At 47.5% G+C, this 23,631-nt stretch overlaps 1 protein-coding gene across 1 annotated transcript in view; it reads right to left on the reverse strand.

Annotated features, from left to right (window-relative positions):
- Positions 1-3,951: 3,951 nt before the first annotated feature.
- Positions 3,952-23,631, reverse strand: part of LOC147333269 (syntaxin-1B) — a 48,316-nt gene continuing 28,636 nt past the window's right edge. Inside the window, exons 3-10 of the mRNA XM_086290355.1 lie at positions 22,159-22,258; positions 17,957-18,031; positions 14,395-14,468; positions 13,472-13,580; positions 12,475-12,548; positions 11,170-11,307; positions 10,963-11,073; positions 3,952-10,809 (exon numbers count right to left, since the gene is read on the reverse strand). Coding sequence (XP_086146481.1) covers positions 10,729-10,809; positions 10,963-11,073; positions 11,170-11,307; positions 12,475-12,548; positions 13,472-13,580; positions 14,395-14,468; positions 17,957-18,031; positions 22,159-22,258 — 762 coding nt within the window. The 3' untranslated portion in view covers positions 3,952-10,728. The remainder of the gene's footprint in view (positions 10,810-10,962; positions 11,074-11,169; positions 11,308-12,474; positions 12,549-13,471; positions 13,581-14,394; positions 14,469-17,956; positions 18,032-22,158; positions 22,259-23,631) is intronic.

The following is a 23,631-nucleotide window of genomic DNA, read 5'->3' on the forward strand; positions in this document are numbered from 1 at the left end:
AACTATTTACCCTGATTTGCAGCCACCCTATCATTTATATAACCATTTTAAACTAAAACGAGAGAACAATCAGGTGTCACAGTTAAGATGATACTCAAATTATTCAAGTTAGTCCACAGAGGAGAGCACCACAGGCCTGACAGCAGGAGGTGCATCACTCAGCGTTTATGCTGCAATCCGTCTTTGGTGGCTTTTTGGCAGCAACTGTGATAGTGTTGTTCTGACACACACAACAAAACAAAAACTACACACTAACTACACACTCCAAACACGCTACACATCACAAAACTCGCTCTCAGCGCCATCATTCCCAAAACGTTTCTCTGTTCCTACCAAATAATTAAATCCCACATTGTTCCGTATCATTTTTATTGGTCGACATGTTTACACTTTTCCACTAGTAAGAAAAGGTGGTACGTGATTTGGAGGTGTGGCATGTTGTTTGACCCCAGAGGGTTAATAACACTCACCTTCATTTCATTTCCACAGTGTAACAACTAGAAATCTGCAAATGCCCACAGTGTTGATTCAAAATGTGCTCTGGGACAATCACAGGCATCGGTTGCTACTGACAACAAGAAATAAAGGTATGGGCTGAACCATTTTTTAGTGGTGTTGTAATATATTCAGTTTTAGAATTTATATTCAGTGCTAACTGTAGCTAAGCTCAAAGTGTTAATGCTAGCTTATGTTAATAAACTTAATTGTGATAAGCAAAGCACAAAGGGTGGCAAGAGATTATTTTAGGGTGGCACATGCCACCCCTGTAGATCCGCCCCTGGCAGACGCATAAAAACGTGAACTAAAATGTAAAACATTGAGCTGCATGTTTAAAGCCGGACTTTTATATAAAACTAAATTATTTACGAACAACTGATGTTATAAAACCTATACACGAGAGCTCAAGATCAGCTGTCCCCCAAACCAGGGCTGGACTGGGACAAAAAATCGGCCCGGGCATTTTGACTAGAGACCGGCCCACCAAAAATGTGACGTCATTCAGGGGTAAAACCGCAAAGGATTCTGGGAACTTGTGGCAAGAGGTACTAGCGCATGCAGGCTTTCAATTGAACTCAGTTACACAGTGATAAAAAGAAACACAAAAAAATGGCAAGAAGCTGTTGTATTATTAACTGCAATAGCCGGTGTTGTGCCAAAAAGCGATTGTCTGCCAGAAACTGATTTCCGGTATTTGCCAAAAACTGATTGCTCGTATTTAAATTGCTATAAGTAACTTGCTGGGCTATAATATGTGAAACATATGTCAAATGCATCCCTCATGGATGACATAAAGTCATCTCTCCATCTCCATCTCCAGCTCTTTTATTTCTCTCTCTTGCTCCATCTCTCTCTGCTACTCTTCTGTCTCCTCTGTCACAGACTTCTCCACTTTAGATGATAAATCAGCCTGGTGCAACATGTAAGGATTGGCACAATTTGTTAAGATTTTGAGGAGTTTGAGAAACTAACCTTAAGCATAAAATAAAATTTACTATCAGTAACTTCATAGCACCCGCCCAGCAGTATATAAACTCCGTCATGCTAGCTAGTAGCAGTACCAGTTATTCTAAGCACCTGTAAAAAGTCAGCACAACAAAAACAAACTCCAACTAAACCTGGTTTATATCTGACACAGATAGACAGCAGGTCATAACTTCTTACCTGAAGTTCAGTTCCTCTGCCACTATGACCGGCGGCCGCCTCGGGTCTCTCCTCCTCTTGCCTCCCCTTTCCCTTATCCACCTGCTGGCCTCCACCACTTGCTGATGTTGCTAAATCTGTGGAAGCTATGCCATAGCTACCGCCAAACAATTCAGTTATTTTTACACATTTGGCAGCGTCTGCCTGAAGGGCTTGTTTCCTTTTGGCCCTAATTTTTTCTGCACCTCCTTTCCATTTTTTGTTCTCCATTTTCTTTAGTTCGTCTATAAGATTGCTAAACAAGGGGGAGGGTGCATCCGACCTCCTTGGCTGTAATTGGTCCAGCCCAGAGTCGATCATGACCAATTGGCCAATCCAACACCTTTCATTATTTATACCCTTCCAAAAAAAAAATCAAAAAAAAAAAAAAATCGATCGGCCCATAAAAACAAAAAATCGCCAGCGGCCCACCGGGCAAATGCCCGGTATGCCCGATGGCCAGTCCAGCTATGCCCCAAACCAACCAAGCCAAAGATGTTTCCTCCATTTCAGCTTCTCTGCAGTGGAAATCTGTAGATTCAGTTCTCTGCTGATGACTGCGGATCAAGAACGCACATATCAAACGCGTCATTTCATTAGCTGCACTGTGCTAGTACCAGATTGGACTCCGCTGTTCTTTCAGTGGAGTCTAAACAACATGAAGAATTAATCTTTATGCTCAGATTCAGCTGCTGAGATTTGGCTCCATGTTGATGTGACATCATCGTGAAATCATCACACAGCTGCTGCATCCATGGTGACAATCTCCTGATCCTCCACATCCCATACCTGCTCTGTCGGACTGATCTGTGACTGAGTGCAATGAACTCATCGTCATTTTCATGAAATCACTCTGAGATGATCTGAGCTTTGAAACAGGGAATCCCAGAAAGCTGATTCTGTTCATCTGGACGTTTTCAGAGGGAGAAACATCGTCATCATCAGGTGACGTCTTCAGTCTCAGCTGACCGCAGGTTTCAATCTTATAAACAGGACATTTGCACAATGACTGAAACCAGCCCACTGAAGGAACAATGGGCTGTGAGGTCAGTTTATGATCATTAATATGCAAATTCTCATGACCACTGATCAATAACCATGAGTCCCATTCACAGAGTTGGGGAATGGCTGCAATCACAGCATGTAAGATGGTGACAGATGTACCCTTAGGCCCCTCCTCGATTCAGAGATGGTCTTTCCCTTTTCACGTAAATGGCCTCCTTGACTCCGCCCTCAAACCAGCGTTCCTCCCTGTCCAGGATGTTACATCCTCATCATTGAAAGAGAGTCCACTGGCCTGTAGGTGTGAACAGACTGCAGAGTCCTGGCCTGACGAGGTGGCTCTGCTGTGTTGTAGCCAGAGGTTGTTTGGTTTCCCTGATGTATAAATCCTGGTAATCCTCCTGCACTTGACAAATGTCCAGCTGGAATAACCACATTTACTCAGGGCCTTCTTGATGGTGCCCCCCATGTTTCTACCTGTAGTACTGACCCATGTAGCCTCAGTGTCCTGTTCTTAATGACAGTGTGACACTGGTGTGGTCTTCTGCTGCTTGAAGGCTCAGAGATGCTCTTCTGCACATTGATTGAGGGTTTAGTTAACTTCCTGTTGCCTACCTATCAGCTGAAAGTGGTCAACAACCACGTGCCACCTTCAAGGTCTTTGAAATCACGTTTCTTCTTCACTCTGAGGCTCAGCTTCATCACGTCCACATACCTGAATGCACGTGCTGCCGCCCTGTGTTTGGATGATTAGACGTTGGTGAGCAGCTGAACAGGTGCAGCCGACATGCAGGTACTTTCCCAGTAAACGAAGCCTTTAAATGCTCACACCTGCAGCCAGGTGAGTGCGAGAGATTAAACAGAGACAAAGCAATAAAGATCCGGAGACGCTGCGAGGGTACACTGAACAATCCTTTTCTTTATTCTTTTTTGTTATCATTTCAATATGTCTGTCAGGGTTTGTTTTTTTTTAAGTTTTTATTTTAAATTAAAATTTTGACACACTTATAAAAGACAGCATCTGCATAGAGTTGTCATCTTAAAGATCCATGAAGAGAGAGAGAGAGAGAGAGAGAGAGAGAGAGGAGGGGGAGAGCGAGAGAGGGCGGAGGGGGCAGGAGAGAGGAGGGAGTGGGCAAGGGGTGAGGAGGTGGGGGGAATACTGGCACGTCACATGAACTAAACAGAACAGCCAACAGCAGTACAAGAGAGGGGGGAGGACGGGGGAGGCGGGGGCTGGAGGGGGCAGGGTCGGGGGGGAATGTTTTCTTTCTGGAGGGGGGAGAGGGTTGGGGTGGTGAGGTGGAGTGGGGGGGGGGACAGATCGCTTTTACATTACGCTACGCACACATACACACACAAAAAAAACGGGACACAAGTTGCATTTCCGGTCAAAGTTGCGCGCGGCGCCCCTGTCCTCTCTCTTATTCAGCGCTTTGCTTTTTTCTGACCTCAGGGCTCCGCCTCCACCTGCCGTCCCCCTCCCCCGAGATAGCTTTGTTCCTCACTCATCCCACGCCCTAAAAATCAGGTGGGGTTCACACTTCTGCTGTCGCAATTACGGCGTCTGAAGTTCCCGTGCCATGGCCAACGCCTCTGCATGATAAAGACAAGCCCTTGTTTCTCTGAATATTGCACGCTTCGTCAGGTTAGGCCTGTGTGAGGCTAGAGAGCGGGCCTGAAACCAGGTGGTGGCGCTGGTGGCCGTGGCGTGGAGGTGACGCTGAGCCGTCACACCAGGTGAAACCACAGGAAGTGGACTGCTTCACCTGCGTGTCGTCTGGAGCTGAGACCTCCTGCAGGAACTCGTGAGGACTAAACGATGGAAAAGCCACGCAGAAGGAAGACTGCGGCGGCAGACCGAAGGTCATCTAACCATCTGAGACGACGATTCTTCTACTAAGATGGACGACTCCATTAACGTGCCGAGTCTCGGTTCTGACGGGCGTAAGCAACCTGGCACCGTGACACCAAGCCACTTTCGCCAGTCAGATTGTTTACAGTGCAGCAGGATGATATTGGATATGGCTAAGTGCTGGCAGGTTGAGTCTGTTCTTTTAGACCTAGGCTCAGGCTAAACTCTGGGGAAGCAGTCAGGTAAAGAGGCGGAGCTTTCGGTGTGTCGTTTGGCGAGCTTGCTTCAGCTGAGATTGAACAGGACGGCGAGAGAGGGAGAGTTTAAAACTGCTAACTTGGCTTCCAAAGTGACGTGCAGGTGTGGCCTGGAAAGCCCTGAAGGCGGGCTTAATTTTCCTAATATGGAGGGAAGCACTTTCATCAGAGGAGCCAGTGGGTGGAGCCTCTGGACCTGGGGTAACAGATGGAGGCGTGGCTGCATTTGTGCCGCAAAAACCTGTGTGGTGTTTTCATTCGCTCCTTCAGAAAGAAACTAAGAGACACGGGCACTCAAAGGGACGGCGGCACCGCTCAGCGGGCGTCCTGCTACTAAAAACACCGCCGTGCCTTCTCCATCCACAGGTGGGCGCAGACACAGCTTCTGAACTGAGCGTGTGCAGACGCGACAATAGGAAGCCAAGTTTCTCCTAGTCTCTGCTGTCGCAACTCAGCTGCACGGTACAAACAGAGGGGGCGCCACAGCAAGGGCGGGCGAAAGAGGCGAAAGAGGACAGAGGCCGGCCTACGTGCAGACTTTGACGGGAATAGATATCTCAGTAGATTTATACATAGACATGCAAGTCATTTTTTCTCTCTTTGAAGTTATTTACAATAATTACATAACACAAAGAATCCAGTTTCAGTTTGACAAAATTGCGAGCATTCAATATTCAATATGACTACTATTATTATGATAACATAACTCCTTTGTACTTCTTTAAATCATTGCTATTATAGAATCGTCATCACCTCCATTTTTAAAGTTGATTCGATCACGTTGTCTCCCTCCGGGTTTTTGCAAATGTTTACTGCATCTTTATTTGTCTGTTTGGTAATAATCATAGTAATAACAACAGTAATAATGAGGATAACGATGTTATTTCAGTGTCTTTCCTACTTGTTATGGCAGGGGTGATTGTGGGCGTGGTCTGTCTCTATTGCCCCTCCCCTAACCCCTCCCACCCCTCCCACTAGAGAACATAAACACTGTTTAAAGTGAATACTGTCGGAGAGCAACGGGACGAGCGCGAGCGCCAAATAAAGAACACTGAACATGTTTGTGATGTCATCACCCAGAGCTGGGCGCCGAGCACGTTTTGGTTTTTCACAATAGTTTCAGGAAGACAAAAATCAGCGTGGAGGCGGCTTAACTGCGCCACAGCGGAGGAGCGACGAAGCGGCAAAGACAGACGCCGCTGTGCTCACGAGTCAGCGTGCAGAAATAACCGCAGAGCGCTGGAACGCGACCCCCAAGTCAGGGTCGGCCCACACCGCATTACTCCCACACGGGCTAACGGCTAACGGCGAGTCAGGCTATGGCGTCTTGCGTGTCGCGCTCAAACTCTCTTCACGTGATTTTTTCCAGCGTTGTGCGCCCGCTCTGTCAGAAATGGAAACAACAGAAAGGCTGAACGGCGGCGAACATCCAGATGTGACTCAGATTTATGTTTGTTTGTATTTTTGTTGCGTACACATGTGATGTCACACGACTGCAGTCGGCCTCTCGCACAGGAAGAATGCTCGCTGGAGGATCTGAGATCAACCTTTGACCAAATCTGCTGATGTTTAACTTTCTCTCTCCGGCTGTTCGGAGGTATGTGGGGGCGTGGCCTGTAACCCTGCAGAGGAGCGTTGATCCTGCAGCGTGAAGACGCAAACCAACTGGGACTCACTTCACGGATGTGTCATGTTTTCAGTTCGGACTCTGAAGGTGGAGGGAGAGAGGCGGGTCGGTCTGATTGATGGCAGTGGAGGGGGTGGGGCTTTTCTATTTGTATGTTTATTCTCTGTTTGTAAACTCGACTCGCGTTGTGCTCTTTGAGATTAGCGGCGAACATTTGGAGGGGAGGGCGGAAATGCTTTGGTCTGAATCGAATCAACGCCACGGCGGTAACAGTGATCATGGCGTCTGCAAGCTTCTCTCCTCGCTTCTGTCGCAATCTAAAAAAAAAAAAAGTGGAATTTTGAAACCTGCTGCAACCCGCCCACCTGCGATTGGACGCTTCGCACACTGAAACACACTCGTGCTGCTTCAACACGCACACGCACACACACAAATGCAACAGTGGAAGCGAACACGCAGACATCGGGAGGTGACGGAGGCGTCCGAACCCGGTGGGAGGGCTGGAGTTCGTGGGATGGGAATTTAACCTTTCACATTTATTTAAACATCACACCGGTCTCTGAAGAAAACATCGTAAAAATGACGCGTCACAAACGAAAGTAACTGTGAAGTGTTCCCATAGAAACCAAACGGGGTCTGATTGGCGGTAAAGTGCACGACGTGAAGGGTGAGGCGGGGAGGTGGGGTACAAAAAACACCATCATGCAAACTCCACAACGCTTTTGCATGCCTTTTTTATTAGCATTATTATAAGTAGTACACACAGTGGGATGGGCGGGGTCTGCAGGGCGAAGGGAGGGGGCAGACTCCGACCCTCTGCGCCATCTTTTTGTACAACCAAACATCTACAGCACGACAGGAAGAGACGAGAGGACGGGGCGGGCAGACGTGCCGACGACCATTTGAACCTTCACTTAGCCGAATCTCCAACTGTTGCCTGCGTGGGTTTCGTGAGGTTTTGTCCATGTTTTCGAGAGGATGGCGGCGGGACCCGACAAGTGACCGCCACGCAGGAGCGGGAACTTTACAGAAAACAAACACTCACACATGGCAAAATCAGTGTCAACAAGCTGGCTGGTGCTATGACGGCATCCTCGCATCCACCACAATCACCAACCCGAGACTGCCGCGACGACTGCGACGCCGCCTGGACAACCGTCAACCGCTCGAACGAACAAAGAACGATGAACGAAGCAGCCAATGGGGACGTGGGTTTAGGTTCTCTAAATGTCCGAGGGAGTCGTGAGACATGTAAACGCAGGTAAAACAAGCACACTGGTTCATATTGAATTGACAGCTCTACATGTGAAAACACCTAAAACCAGAATGGAACGAATGGGCAGAGAGAAAAGTGCGAGATCGACCTACATCTACAGATACGGCACATGACCACACATCTGCTGGGCTCTTTGGAGGAGTCGGGGCGGGGACGGTGCCTGCGAAGCTTTGGTGAACGCGCGTTATGTTTTGGTTTTGGGAAGCCAAGAATGAAACAAAGCCTAACAATCGTCTACACGGCACCACAGACATCTAAAGCTAATGCTAGCTACTGTGATGGGTAAGAAAACACGTTTTCCACAAAACAACGCTTTCCAACGCTCGAGCTGGCTGAGGAGGACACACGACTGTCAAACGAAAGCTAATGTCAGCTTCCTGTCGGCAGGTCTCTACAGAGCAAGGAAGCAAAAAACAGCTTTGACTTGTTATGAAAGGCGGCATGTTCTGTTTTTTAAAGCCCTGTCTCTGAAAAGCTTCAAATAATACATTTCTCAGGAAACATGAAACAAAAACTATAAGTCAGGGACGTCGGAAACCCGATCAGGGTCCAGCTAAAAGATCCAGAGCAGAACAGGTGAAACCAGAGAAGACGCCGTCAAACAAAACTAATCGTGAGCACTGAGCAGGAGGGGACCGTGAGGTTTTAAGGTGGTATTTGGTCGTCCAGCGAGGCCTCAACAGAAGCAGGTGAACCTCCGTATCACAGAGCCTGAGCGTAGACGACCCTTCCTCTTCAATGCCGCGGTCCTACATGTTAGCGCAGGCGGTGGCGCGATCTTCAACACAGCACGCAGTCCTGAGATAGGCTGTTTGCTGCGTCACATTTCTATTTTAATCAGCAGTCGCTGTAAGGAGTGACAGTCCTGCAGACGTTCAGCTAACCGGTAATGCAACAAATTCTACTCCACATTTTCAGCCGCCTTTGTCCTGATGCCAGTCTGGACAGAAACGTCTTTAATGTTTAAAAAAGGAAGAAAACTGATGACCCATCTGTAACGAGCAGCTTCTACATAATCTACACGAAACACAAGCTAACGCTACAGCATGCTATAAGCGACGCAGTCACTGGTTCGATATGTAACACGGGGAATTCGCGAGTTAGGGGCGAGTGTCCAGTGTGTCTGCATGAAAAGTTAAACATGGAGTTCATGCATGAGCTGCTGCTGCATTTAATGTACCGCGGAATTTGGAAATCAGCACTGGGAATGACATCCGAGCCATCAACGTTCCCGCAGGTTTGCTTTACTGCTTTTCCACAGAGAACGTAAAAGCAGACGAAGGCGTTCAGAACTGATTTGAACTCATGAACAACGTCATATTAATCAGAAACTTCCCAGGTTAATGAAACTGGAAATTCCAAGTTCCCGGTTGCAATTGAATGCAGCATATGTTGGGAATTTATATGAATGTATGCGTGTCACATGTTCCACCTTCCACAGAGAAAATCCACCAATAGGAACACCTTCTGCTGGTCAGTAGCACCTGTGCAACTCATGCGCTCACACAGCGTGGATGAAAAATCGCACACACACACGCACGCACACTCGGGGCTGCAGGTAGGATCTGGGCGAATGCTTTAAAACGTACAGACTAAACATTAACAGCTAAATCGTGTCAGGCCGATACGTCACGGGACGCGTCACACGCACCAAAACAGCAGCACCACGGAAACAACGAAGCAACAAACGTTCCCCATCAAGAAACGGGAAAGCAACGATATCACCGCGACACTCAGGTAACCAGGGCAACCAGCGCTTCTTAGTGTTGTAGTTACATTTGTTTTTCTTCTTTACTTTTTAATGCGTTCTCTTCATTTTTTAGGATCTTCCGGAAGAACAGCTGTGACAGCTTCGAGATGACAACCGCGGACCTGATCAGATCACCGAAATGCCCAATCCTCATTGGCTGTCCCAGTGACGGGGAGGCGTGGTTTTCTAAACTGCATAGACTGACTCTTGCTCGTCCGAACCCTCCTTCCCCATCGTTCACCTGTCAGTCAAACGTCACGGTCTTTTCTGCCGCCGGCCAATCAAATTCAGCCTGACAACCAGAGGCCCTCCCCGGCTCTTTGGTTGGATAGGTGTGACGAAAAGGGGAGGTTCTTGCCGCGGACACTCCTCCCTCCCCCGAACTCAGAGGGAAGCGTGTCACGGTCAACGTCCTTGATGCGTCCTAAATAACGTGTGGCAGGCCGGGCTTCGCCAGGTTAAGCTAATTTCATTGGCTGACTGAGGTGAACGCCAGGAGTGAGCAACCAATGAGAGGTGGTCTAAAGAGGCAGCGGTGAAACCCCTCCTAGCAACAAGGGGGCGGAGCGTGTTCTGCCAAAGCCGGAGGGTGCTCGTTCTGCAGGCTGACATTCCGGAACCTTCGGCTGCTTGTTCCCGTCTGCGCTCTGGAACAGAAAGTATTCCAGGGCGCAGCTCAGGAACGCTCCAGGGTTCCAGAATGTGATAGAAACATGTTCTCTCTCTTTTTTTTTGGGCTTTTATTTTGTTATCTGAGCTCGTTCCCAAAGGCGCTAAGCTCCGGAGCCTCGACGGGCAGAACTCCCACCCGGCAGCCGTCGCCGTCACTGTCCTCGGAGACTCCGGAAAAACGAAAGAAACTTTTAAAAAATAAGAAAAGAGGCAAAACAAGCAAACAAACAAGTAAATGCCATATTATAGGTCATCAGTTTTTACAGGTAGCTAACCCACGTGTTGCTTCATGTTCAATACATTTACATGTACATCTGTAATAAATAGGTTTATCTGTACCCTCTTTTGTATATGTAGTGTAGTCAGTCAGCTATGATGTCATGGTGTTTTCTCGTGGTTTTTTCTTGTTTTTTGAACCCCACCCGAACCCGTGGTGTTTCCTCTTATCTGTGATTGGGTCGTTATCTCTTCCTAGCTGATTGGTTATCTGTCTTGCATTTGTGTTTCAAGTTTTTGTGTCGTCGTTGGTGTTTCTTTTCTCTGCTGGCTGTCGGTCGGACGGTCGGTCAGTCGGTGTTCGGTCGTCACGGCAGCAGGTGGCGGAGCGCGTTACATGCCCAGCGTGCCACCGATGGACGACGCCAGGACCACGCCGAGGATGACACAGCAGATGATGATCATGATCTTCTTCTGCGGGGCGACGACAGAAAACAGAGCGGTGGTTAAAGATGTCAAAAGTCTTAACACCTGGATGTAGCGTCCAGCAGGGGGCAACTCTGAGCGCACAAAATTACACATCATCTCGCTCATAACACAAATGGGGGCTCATCCGGGATTCCTTACCTTGCGAGCCTGGCTCTGGTATTTGACGGCCTTCTTGGTGTCGGAGACGGCTCGCTCCACGTAGTCGACGGAGTGCTCCACGTTGTACTCGATTCTGTCAATCATCTCGCCCTAAAAAAACACACGGGAGGCAGAATTTAACTTGAACCGCCCCATGGCAGCCCTTTGACGGGCTGCATGAATTTCCTGTTGCATCACGGGACGCACCTGGCTCTCGACCAGCATGGCCATGTCGACGAACATGTCGTGCAGCTCACGGATGCTGTTTTCCAGCTTGATGATCTCAGTGTGCCGGGTCTCGATCTCGTTCAGGGCCTGCTTCGTCATCTGAGAGTCCATTTTGATCTGCGAGGCAGGTTCACACAGGTCACAACTCTGAGCAGCGATGGAGTAATTGTGATTTTTTCCACCACTCTGATTTGCTTGTTCTTTTGTTTGTTTTTAATTTTCTCTCCATATTTATTGTCATCAGATTTTTTATATCAGTGAAGTCGTACAAATGAAGTCAAGAATCGAAGATCTTCTACTCTTCTCATGTTTTCATTTATAGAAGTTATTAAACTGGTTCTATTTAGAAAAAAATGCATAAATGTTTTTAAAGATTAAATTAAATTAAAATTACATTTTATATTAATTTCAATACAATTAAAAATCTCTTGACAATATTTCAAATCAATCTTTCAAATTAAAATCATATCAACCATTTTTTGTGAAAAAATTGAGCATAAAGTATTTTTCAGCTGCTTTTCGATGGATAAGTAAAACTAATAGGATCTTCCTTTCAGATGGTTTTATTGTGGAAAAAGTGCAACTATGTGAAATATTTTTAGACTCTCTTTTGGTTCTTCTTGAGGGAAACTCTAAACTTTGATTCAAATTAAACCTTTTCAGTGCTAAAGTCTGTGCCTGCTGAATTCCTGAAAGGCTTTTAATTTGAAATTTTTGAGCTGTACTGAAGTATGTCAACTTGCAGTTAAATAGAAAGCAGAGCTGAAGTACCTTGGGAGGGTGAAAGCAGTTTAAATCTTTCGATTTAATTCATACTAAATGAAAGATTTTAGCAGTTAAACCTTCTAACAGCACATGCTGGATACAGCTGTGACCTCTGACCTCCAGTCCTTTCAGAATGACTTACCTTTTTGCTGTAACCGAACAACTGCTGTCAGTCTGTTTCTTCCTGAGCTCCTCTGGTGTCCCAGTCACTATACTGTGACGTCACAACCAGACGAGCTCAGTGCTGATTGGCAGCTCAGTGTTCAGTTACAGTCACCAGCAAACATGGGAGCTTTTAATTTGAAGGAGCAGGAATAGCATGACACAACTCCTTCAAATTAAAAACCTCTGCAGCTCCCATCTTACCCCTCCCCCTCCGTCCCCTTTCTGTCATGTGACAGTGGCCGTGTTCGCTTGATGTCTCAGCGCACCTTGTGGCCGTTCTGCATCCCAGACACTTGCCGGGATGCAGAACGGCACAGGTAACGTAAGCCGGGTGGGCTCAGGTGCGTTGCTTACATCATCAGTGAAGATGGCCAGCTTGCCACTCTCCAACATGTCCTCGAGCTCCTCGTTGGTAGTGGTTCTTCCAGCTGCAGAGAGAGAACACAGAGCAACACAGTTAGAGTCGCACAGCATCGCAGCGAGAAAACGACGAATCAGGAAAAGAAGCTGACAGAAAATGAGGTTTTGCTAAACACACCAACAGAGACACATAATCGAACAGCTGATGGCACTCAGTCACTTGAGAGTTAAACTGAATCCAGCCCGATGTTAAACAGTAAAGCTGGGACGCTGTTCTTGGACACGTTATCTTACACGCCTGAACACGATCCAACAGGAAATCTGTATGAACATAACTAATACAAGCTCTTTGGTCATGTGCTTGGTATAAACCCACAGCCGAGAGACTAAACTTACGTAGAATTAAAAAATAATCAAGGCCAGAGTTTTGGCTCATGATGAAAACGTTAATATGTTCCATGTTTTCACAGTGGCCATGTGTCCACAAACTTTTGGCCACACAGGGTAAGTCTGGCAGCTGTGTGAAGGTCAGCTGATGCTGCTGAGAGGAAAGTCTGCACGCGGCCTCTGCAGTCTGTACTGTTTATCTGTCTGCATCAGTGTGTGTGTCCCTGTGTGTGTGTTGTCCTGTGATGTTTATCTACACACTGTGTTGACCTCATTTATTATTTACAGCCATCAAACTGACTGAAACACCAACAGCTGCAGTTCCTGTGACGTCCAGCAGAGGCAGCGGTGAGCCAGCCCCACACGGACAGATGTGGGTTCAAACAGCAGCAGCTCTGATGTTTAGATTGTCATTATCTTCCATCCACAGGTTTGTGCTGCCTTTCTAGTCTCGCTGACCACTCAAAGCTTTATCTCACCTACAGCCAGTTCAGAGTCATCAAGACCTTCGAGCCTTCAGGTTGAGAGATGACCTCTGACCTCTGAACAACCATGGTGCTGACATACAGTAAGACTGCGTGTTGCTGGCGTGTTGTGTACTCACTGATCTCCAGCTGTCTCTGGATGCGGTCCTTGCAGCGGTCGCGGTACTTGGACTGCGTGGTGTTGTACTCAGTCATCACCTCCACGAACTTGCGTGACAATGTCGAGTGCTGCAGGAACACAGAACACTTTTACCTGGAGCCATAAATTCATCCACGTCTGCATTCATAAAAAACATCTCTGCAGTTTTGTGGCTCGTTCGGCCTCCACCCTGAAATCTACACCTGTGTGTCACACATTTAGACAAAACTATAAGATGACAATAAAACAGCTTTGAAAAGCTTAAAATGCATCAAAAGCTTTGTCTCATCAGATCATGTGTGTGTGTGCGTTCAGACATAAAGCACGCACACTGCTGTCAGTGGTGTTGCAGTTCTTTTTCTCTGCCACCAGGAGGCAGCAGGGAGCAGACTGCTGGAGAGGAGTGGGGGGAGCCAGGAGCCAATGACAAAGCAGAATACTGCAGGGTCAAATTACAGACAAATCACGAGACGAGCTGCGGAGGCGAGAGGGCGCCTGGAGAACACAAATAGCACCGAGTCACATGGTTCCTGTGAGGAGGCGCACACGCTCAGTAGGACGTTAGAACAGAAAGAAGAAAGGAAGGTACAGCAGGAAGGGAGGATCCCTGAGTGGGTGACAGCATGGGGTCAAGGGTCACCGCTTGCATGAAGGGGCTGTTAACATTTCAGCTGGAAGGGCAATTAAACACAAAATAGCCTCCTAACATCCAGCAGGGGTCAGGGGTCAGGAGGAGGGCTTTCTGGCCTGTTTGAAACGGTGATGTCAAAACGAGCGTATGAGGTTTCACTTGAAAGGTATGAATTTATTGTCATGCAGCTGAAACGACCCCGTACACGTGGCTTGTTTCAGAGGTCAGATGTTCCACGTCACATCTGCTCTCCTGACAAAAGCACGGCTCACCTGCGTCTTACGGATCCTGAGGTCCGCTGATGATCTGTTGAGCCCCTCCTCCTGCTCGATGCTCTGCTCGATTGCTGCGGGAAAACAAACAGAGCGAGTTCAACGCTGAAGCAAAGCTGGCAACGCAACAGACGCGCCAACGGGAAACAACGAGGGCGAACGAGGACCGAACGCCTCGCTCAGAGTTCAGCAGGTTCACTGAGAAAACCGTTAAACAGCTTCAAACTAAGGTTATCATAGTGAACTTCAACCAAAGACTGAAAGCGAGTAATTCAATATAATAACAACACTGAATTACTGAAACCACCAAAACTCCTTCCACCAGCGCAGCGGTTTGTGTCCAGTGTTTCTGCTAAATGTGTTTTGGCCTCTTTCAGAATTCATGCAGGAAACTGAAACTCGCTGCCTTCGTTGAGCAGCAGGGAAACACATTTTTGAAAATGTTTTTTTTCCATATGACAAATGAAAGAATGGGACAGTAAACTGACGTTAAACAGCCTGTTCACCAACACTGCCCCCCTCATCCTCACCCTGCTTCATCGCCTCAGCGCTCGAATGAAGTTGAATAATGCAACACCAAAGAAGCTCCACAGGAACAACGTCGATGTGTCAAAATCAGGTCTGTTGTCATATATTCAGGCTGAAATCTGCTTTGTCGCTGCTCTGACCGTAAACGACGTGCATGATTTGTACAGCTGGTGTTAGAGATACTTTCTAATTCTCAAACATGACCTGTGTTTATAAAAGTCCAACTTCACAGATTAAAACCTTCATTACAATCCAGAAGCTGTGACAGCAGAGGTCGACTACATGGCGTCAAAAGCTCTGTTAAGTGTAACGATGTCAAACTGAAGCAGCCTGACTGCAGTGAACACAAACACTGTTGAACCTACAAACACTAAACCTTTGGCTGCAGTAACAGGAACCGACACGTTTCTCCTCGTCTGCTGTGAACATTTGTTTGTGTTACTTCAGCACAAACTCCGCAGTAGATTGATTTGATTTAGTTATTCGTCTTAGTTTCTCTTTATATTGGGTGATTATTGCCAATTCCTTAGTGGCTTTTTGCCCACAGCATGAGAACCGCTCCTGAAGTGTGGATTTTGTAATAAGCTTGTCAGCCTGAAGGGGGCGATGCAAAGACTAGAGCTGCAGATGAACTAATGCAAGGTCAGACAGACTGAGATCTGTGAGGAATGTAAAATGAAAAGAACGTCACAGCTGGACGTTACCTCAGTGCAGTGTGTGTGCATGCGTGGACACCATGGTAACCGGCTGCAGGTCTGTCCTGTGTCATGTGACTCTGATGTGAGTTTGTCTCTGGCATTTGATGAGCTGAAATGCTTACATAATGGTTTCCACTCAGTCACTGTTCTTGTTTTAGATACAATGTGGGGACCCATGTCTGTTGGGAACACTGTGGTAATGAAGATGATGAAATCTTATGCTAGGACCTGCTTTAAGTCTCCATGAAATTAATGCAAGTTGATATCTTGTAATGTGATAAAATCACAGTGTGTGTGTGCTTCCTGGCTCGTGGCCCAGCTGCTCGCTGCTGGATCCACAATGACTCAGCAGTATCACGTAGCACTGATGGTGTGTGTGCGCGGTGTTGGTGTGCATTTGTCTGTGTGACAGTGAGATGAAAACTCGGTGAGTAAGCAACAGCTTGTGGGTCCTCGTGTGATTGAGGACGACTTTAGCATCTTTAGCTTATTTAGAAAAAAACATGTTTGTTCTTACGTAAAAATCTGTTGCAGGACTATGAGCTTCATGCTGACCACGGTCCAGGAGCATGATGAAACAGAAAATCTGACATATTGATGAACACACTGATGATTGATGTTACTGAAACAGAAGCAGAATGTCTAAAAAAAGGAGCTTCATCCCCAAACTTTGCTCTTCTTGGTAAAAGTCCAGCAGATGAGTGAATCTTTGAATGAGGGCTTTATCGCACACATCCTGACCGCTGACAACATCAAAAACATAATATCGACGCGTCACGCCAGAACACCTCGTGGCGTGGATGTGCTTGCCCCACCTCTGTAAGCTGCTATGCAACTGCAGCCGGGCTTATTTCAGATGTTATTCAGGGGTACTGTCTCTTTAAAAACTGGACAGTTTCACAGTCTGAACCCACAGTCGCTCAGACACGGAGACAAAGACTTTTTAAGAACACAAATCTGCTGTGGGCAGAGCCTGTCTGTACCCATCCCTCAAACACCCCCCGAGGATGACAGATCTACAGTAGGACCTGCTGCACTGTGTGTGTTTATAAAAACACTCGTAGCCTCGCAGGGGTTCCAGTTATAGCTTTATCTCCAGCATCAGCGCTATTCTCAGACCGCACATGTCGTCTGTGTGTTTTCACACACACATCGTTCTGGTGTGTGTGTGAGTGTGTTTCATCCTCAGGGTGTTCATATTAAAGCGGTGATGTCCTTGAACCTTCAGCATGAACTGACTCAGTAGCTTTAAGCTCATTGGCCTGCGAGTGCGTGTGTTGCTGTACCAACGACTGCTGCTCGATATACCGCCACGCCTGTTTCTGAACATTGTCTTCTTTTGCTGAAGGTCAACAGAAAACACCGTAAACCCTCCAATAAAGCTGGACTCACATTAAAACGTCACGGGTGTAGGAATGGCGGCCCCATGAGGCGTGGCCTCCTGTGTCACCTGTTCACAGGTGAATTATTTGCTGTGAATGTCACAAAGAACTGGTCACATGTTTCACACAGGTGAGAACAAGAGAGGGGCTTTCAGAGGTCAGTGTCCAAAATATTAGGAACACACAAATAGACCAAAGATCCCGAGCGTACGACTGACTCTAAAAGTTATACTTACGTGACATCACCACTTCTGGATCGATTGTGAGCCAGCTTGGCTGTGGATCAGGGGGCGGGACAACGGCAAGCTTTACATCCTCTGACACGCGTCATTGACAGGTAATTTAAGGACCCTACTCCTCATTTCTACCTCCATCTGCATGTTCTTGGACTCTTTGATATAGCTGCTTTGCATGAATCCGTTCAGAATAATCCTTCTTTACCTTGTTCTGGGTCTTTATTTACACTTGTAAACTATCCTGCTTTTAATTGAAGAGTTTTACAGCAACCAGCAAAACTCAAACGTTCACAGACGCTGAAAATCACCTGCAAGCTGCGCGCTGAGCTCGTGTTTGACTCTGTGCTGAAACAAGCTGCTCACAGCGCACCGAAATAAGCTCTCAGGCTGCAGCACGAAGTCCTGCCTCTTCAAACAGCAGCAGGAAACGGATTCATGCTGCTGGGATGGGACAGGAATATAAATACACTCGTCCTTCAGAGATTTCCCTGAGAACCCAAACTGACTTACAGCGAGTAATGTGAACTTCTAGAGCCTCGCAGTAGATCCTGTAAAGTAATTAAAGAATGCGTCGTGAATTCACTCGGCGCTGTCTGCAGCAGGACGTCGATATAAATGGGTTTGGATACGAGCGTCTCCGCTCTGTCTGAGAAGATGCTTCCTCATCAGAGCTCCTCGCCTGCACCGTGATGTTTCCTGCAGCAGCGCCAGGACGTACCTTTTAATTTTGAGCGAACTTTATTGGCTGTCTTCTTGATGTCAGCTGTGAGGTCCTCCAACTCCTGCTTGGTCTCTGCAAAGAAAAGAACCAACACAGTGAGTTTGTGATGCCAACAGCAGAGATCTGAAGCTAAAGCTGAAACAGTCTCACTCGTTAAGGCTAAAGCTTTTTTCTGATTGGCTGCAAAAAGTTTGAAGAGCGGGTGGGCGGGCTTTGTGGTCCTCTCTGACATCATAAAGATCCAACACTGTGAGCCTGTTTCCTGTCGGCGTCAGCTGCCAGCACCTGGTGTACAGGTGTTCCTGACTCAGATCTGGCCCTAACACAATAAAACGGTTGTTCTGGGTTATCATCAGGTTTTTATTATTCCTCATATTTGACGAGCTGCTATTTGTGAAACGATCATGAAAAATGATTCACGTTTGATCTCTTCAGGAAGCTTCCGGAACGCCAGAGAAAGACAAACATCTGTATTTCCCTTCATGGTTAATTTAGTTTATATTTCATATTTGATCATTTGTATTCTCTAGGATCGATCGGGTGTTTCACCATCACGAGACCTCTGCTGGATCTGACGAGGTTAAAAACAAACTGGTGTTCTGAGAGCAGCCTCTTCAAACTCCACCTGACCTCCACCTCTTCCCTTCAAACTCCCAGCGACGAGTCGGAGTTGAATTCAGAGGCTCTGATTGGCTGTTAGCTGTTTTTGCTAAGCAGCTCTTGGTTTTGTGTAGAAGCTGAGCTGTCGTGTTTGCCTCCCCCTTCACTGCTGGTGTATCGAGGCTTCCACTAAGAGTCCAATCAGGTCGATGCACGCAGTCGTGTAAGCGCTGAGGCTGGAGGAAGCAGACGAGCAGGAGGGCGTGCAGAAACATCACATCCTGTCAGCCATGATGGAGGACAGCGGAGGCAGCAGGCGCCAACTGCAGCTGCGCGCTGAGATTTACAAGCGCTGCAGCGCCGCTTGGCCTTTCCCGCCACTGACTCGCTTCACTCCTGCAGCTCTCATTAGCATGTCATGCTAAAGCTAGGGAACAGTCTGCGAGTGGGACTCGAACGTCAGCACATCCATGCCTGCAGAGGCTGCACACAGCTCAGTTTAGCCCACTGATGACCTTTTTCCACTCATTTCTGACGAGTCAGCGACTTTTTTAAAACTGCTGGTAAAGAAAAGACGTGACGCTGTAGCGGCGGCCTCAGCGAGGTCCTCTCCACGTGTGACGGTTAAACACTGACTTTACTTTTCTGTGCGGCGAGCCTGTGTCTTGAGCTGATCATAATCACTCATTTTCTGCCCCTTTGTGGTCGTCGGCCATGTTATAGACTTACAGGAAGTTGGTCTCCAACGTGACCTGAAGCTTCATCGGTTTCTTTTTATATCAAAAATCTTTCTTTACACTTTCAGGTACTTTTATTCTGAAAATCAGGACAAATTCCTACAGAATCGAGATCACAATACGTCGGTCCGATATGACGAAACGAGTGATGCCGAATTTCAACGTGTTACCATAACAACAGGAAGTTGTTGTACCTCCAGTACGCCTGAACGCAGGTGCCTCCATTTTGACTCCACAGGCTGTACATAAAAGATGGAAGTGCCCACAGTACTCTTGGGCTATGGAGGCGTGACGACGGAGGGACTGTGGATCCGTGCGGCAGCGACCCGTCAGCCACACAGAAAATCCTACTTCCTGCTCCTTCCTGATGCTGATGACGCCCAAAACAAACGTCACGTTTTATTCAGGGAGACCTGAAACCAGCGACTGAGACCACGAGCTAGTCAAGGTCACCGGTTCGTTCCTCTTCCTGTCAGGCGACGACGACGAGCGTTGGACGGATATCGGTCTGCGACGAACGAGGCCGAGCGGGGTGTTTATGAATGGGCTGTACTCCTCTGCTCTCACTACAATTCCCATCATGCATTATTCAGGCAGAAACACAGGGATGCATTTTGCATGACGGCCTGTCGGCAGCTGAGCGCGAGCTGACCCAGAACTGAGGGGGAGAAGAAGACAGAAAGCGACATGATTTCACCAGAAGGAGAAGAAGAGTCGGAGGTCAGACGAACACGAAGTGACGCTTAAAGACATCAGAGATCCCGTCTGAGCTCCAGAACCTCAGCCGCTGTCTGTACTGCAGACGTCACCGAACATCCTTTAACATTCGATCTGCTGTAGGGTTTAAAGAAGAACGTCAACGCTCTGCTTTCATGTAACCTAAAATACTTGGAGACCGTGTGGCTGCGCTCGTGTTTTAACTCTGCTTAATGTTCCTCACCGTAAACATGTAAAGCATCACTAACATTCAGGATCCCTGTGATGTCACACGGTCGTTCGCTTGCTCTGGAAACTCTGGAAACGTTCAGATTTGTTTCCGGGTTTAGTTTTGAGGAGTTTGGGACCCAGCAGATATCAGGGGTCAATAGTTATGATGCAGCAATGATTCTGCGTTGTGTAGCGTCCGTGTGCTGGGAAGAAGTCTTCAGTTAACCAGGTTTAAACTCAGATTTGTGGATTATAAAAGTCTCACAAACTCCCAGCATGCATCTGAGAGTAGCTCTGCAGCGAGGGCGCGTTTGGTCGGGGTCACCCTGTAGACGCAGCGTTTCTTCGTTAGCCCGTATCGGCGTGTAACAGCACTGACTCTCAGGTAGAGCTGCGCCCACCCGTTCCCCTTCGGTCATTTTCCTGCACAGCTCACGCCGACCGAAGGGTTTCACATGTCACCGCACACTCACAGCGTTACACACACTTACGGCGAGGCAGCCGAGGCTCGTCATCTCCTCCGAGGTTAACGTCACTTCATGCAGTTTAAACAGACTTCACAGCATGAGGGCGGGGATCAGAGGGAGCGACGGCGACGAAGGAGACGAAGACAGCGAGAGAGAGGGAGGAGAGGGTGGAGGAAAGGAAAAAGGAAAGGATGGAAAAACAGGAAAAGAACTTAAATCATGCAGCAACAAAAGAGAAAAACAGCGTGCAGACAGTCGGACAGCATGCAGAGCAAACAGAAAAGGTGCAAACATGAAGCCGCATCCTGTTCTTCAAACAGACACAGAAGGTTATAAATCATCTCCTCACGCGGCTAAACAGGAGCGGGCGGCGTGCAGGCGCTACGAGGTCACAGCAGGTGGGTCCAGCTGATGACTTACAGTCAGCTGTTCACAGTCAGCTGTTCGACACTAAAACGAGCTGCAGCACAAAGTCGCCGTTCAGCGCCTGTTTACGTTTCCTGCTGCTAGAACTTCCTCAGAGGCTCATTTTGCTCATGCACGCCATTAACCAGCATCAACTCCACATTTCATAAACCCAGGCAGTTTGCTCGTGCACGGAGACAGAAATGTCTCTGGACCTCTTCGACACCGAAGGAAACCTGACAGCAGGCGGCTTCTGTCAGGAGGATTTCAGGGGTAAAAGGCGTGGACGGCGTCTCGCCAACGAAGAGCTAAAAAGGGTCGAAGCCCGACGCGGAGCGGAACCCCTGAGGCGGAGACTCTGACGGCGCAGACGTGGCTGTCGGTGTCAGCGCTGACATTGAGTCATTGTTGCTGAGTCACAGCACGCCGTGTCGAGATTGGGACTCGCCAGGCCTCGTGCTCTCAGACCGGAGACGCTCTTATCGTCCCCCCACAGTGTCAGGACGAGCGGCGGAGCAACGGATGGGCGCGCTCAGTGGCGGTTTGCCAGCAGCGAGCTGCAGCATTCGTCAGCCAGCAGTTAACGGGATTAGAGGTCACTCTGAGGTCGGGGGTCGAGTTACTGAAGGGTTCTGACACGTGGACAGCGTTTGGAGAGCGCCCGCCGATCGACCAGCACAACCTCACACAGCTGCTGTGGCGGAGGGATACGCTGTGACGCTGCTCTTCATACCTCCTTACTTTTAACCAGTTCACGGTTCAGTCGCCTTCGTTTCTTTTATGATTTTTGAAGCTAATTTCTGACTTTTTTTTTAGCAACTTCACAAAAATGAAAGTCGCCACAGCTCGGTGTTAAACTCTCGTTTGTAGCGACCATGGTAACATCACCCGAATCGTTTCTGTCCGAGCTCCTTAGATAACAGACTCCTACAGAACCGCAGATATCGCCACCTGCTGGTCACTGCATTAGTTGTACTCTGCGGCGATGGAGTCGGAAAGAAGCTGAAACTGAGACGTTTGCGAGACGTCGCGGCGGCTCCGTGAGGCTGCCTGAGGGTCTTACTTTCGTCAGGATTGGGTGCGGCCAGGATGGCGCTGTGCTGCTTCTTGACCTGCTCCACGTCCTCCGACAGCTTTTCTATACAGCCTCGGATCTCCTCCACCTGAACCAAAAACACACAAGAACAAAATCAGTCTTCAAACACGACATTTATTTCCCATCATGAACTGGTTTTAGGGCCTCAGTCAGTGATAACATTAAACCTGATCACAGCTTGTTTAAGCCAAGCTTTAGTTTTTTACAGCTTCTGTATGGGCTCAAAATGTGGTCATAAATATTTTGTACTTGTAAATCAGGATTTGTGTGTGTAAAAAAAATTTGTGTGTGGACTTAGCCAAAAAAATCCTGCAAGTTACAAGTACGAATTTTGACCCTATTTTTCTTCCTTTCATCTGATTGGTCAATGTCATGTCAATCACAAATGTAACAATCCAATCAGAGAACAGATGGGTTTGGCTGTCGGAGGGGCGCTTTTTTTGAACTGCAGGTCCTTGAAGGGTGATACAGTTTGAAGCTGGAGGATCTCTATATAAATATCCGATAGCAGCTAGGTCCCCTAACTTTCAGCAGCTGTTGAAAGGATAAAGTTGTGCTATATCAGTGGTTAGAAACACCATTATTACTTTAGGATTAGTTTAACACAAAGTCAGGGCTGACCTGGGACCATTGCTGTGAGTCACAGTGCGCAGCATAAAGGTCCTTTCACATCGGACGCAGGATGTGCTGCTAATGCTAACTGCTAACTAAAAGCAAAGGATCCAGAATTTGTTGCTGGCTGCTGGGCTCTGTGGGTTTTTGCAGCAGCTCTACCTGTACTAGATGCACCTGTTCCTTGTCGTTTCTATCTCTGACTTTATGTCCTCTACAAGAGTTTGTTTTTGCTGATTCTTCAAATGTTCAATAAAAACATGTATGCTAATTCATAACGAAGAAAGCTTTGTAATGAAGACTGTCATTTCCAAAACACTGCCCGCCCCCACCCCGCGGTCCGCAGCGCTGTTGAAAAGGCTGTGGAAGTCCCTGTATTAAACACGTAGTCCTGTGACACAAAAATCACCAAACTCGGACGACCACAGACTGTTTTCCTTCGTGGTGATGAAGGAAAACGCTGGGTTGGCATGTAAAAGAGCATTTATTCCCTTCAAGGACCTGCAGTTCAAAAAAAGCGCCCCTCGACAGCCAAACCCATCTGTTCTCTGATTGGATTGTTACATTTGTGATTGACATGACATTGACCAATCAGATGAAAGGAAGAAAAATAGGGTCAAAATTCGTACTTGTAACTTGCAGGGTTTTTTTCTAAGTCCACACACAAATCTTTTTTACACACACAAATCCTGATTTACAAGTACAAAATATTTATGACCACATTTTGAGCCCATACTTCTGTCGCCTGTTTCTGATGTTTTGAAGATGTTTTATGAGTTTTCGCTCACTTGATGTTTTCATGTTGATGTTTATGTTCTTCTACTCTGG

Source organism: Aulonocara sp. 'chitande type north' Nkhata Bay, linkage group LG4 (genome assembly GCF_057382095.1).
Source record: "Aulonocara sp. 'chitande type north' Nkhata Bay isolate Kocher_YH1m ecotype deep benthic linkage group LG4, A_spYH_male_GT1.1, whole genome shotgun sequence".
Taxonomy (NCBI): Eukaryota; Metazoa; Chordata; class Actinopteri; order Cichliformes; family Cichlidae; genus Aulonocara; species Aulonocara sp. 'chitande type north' Nkhata Bay.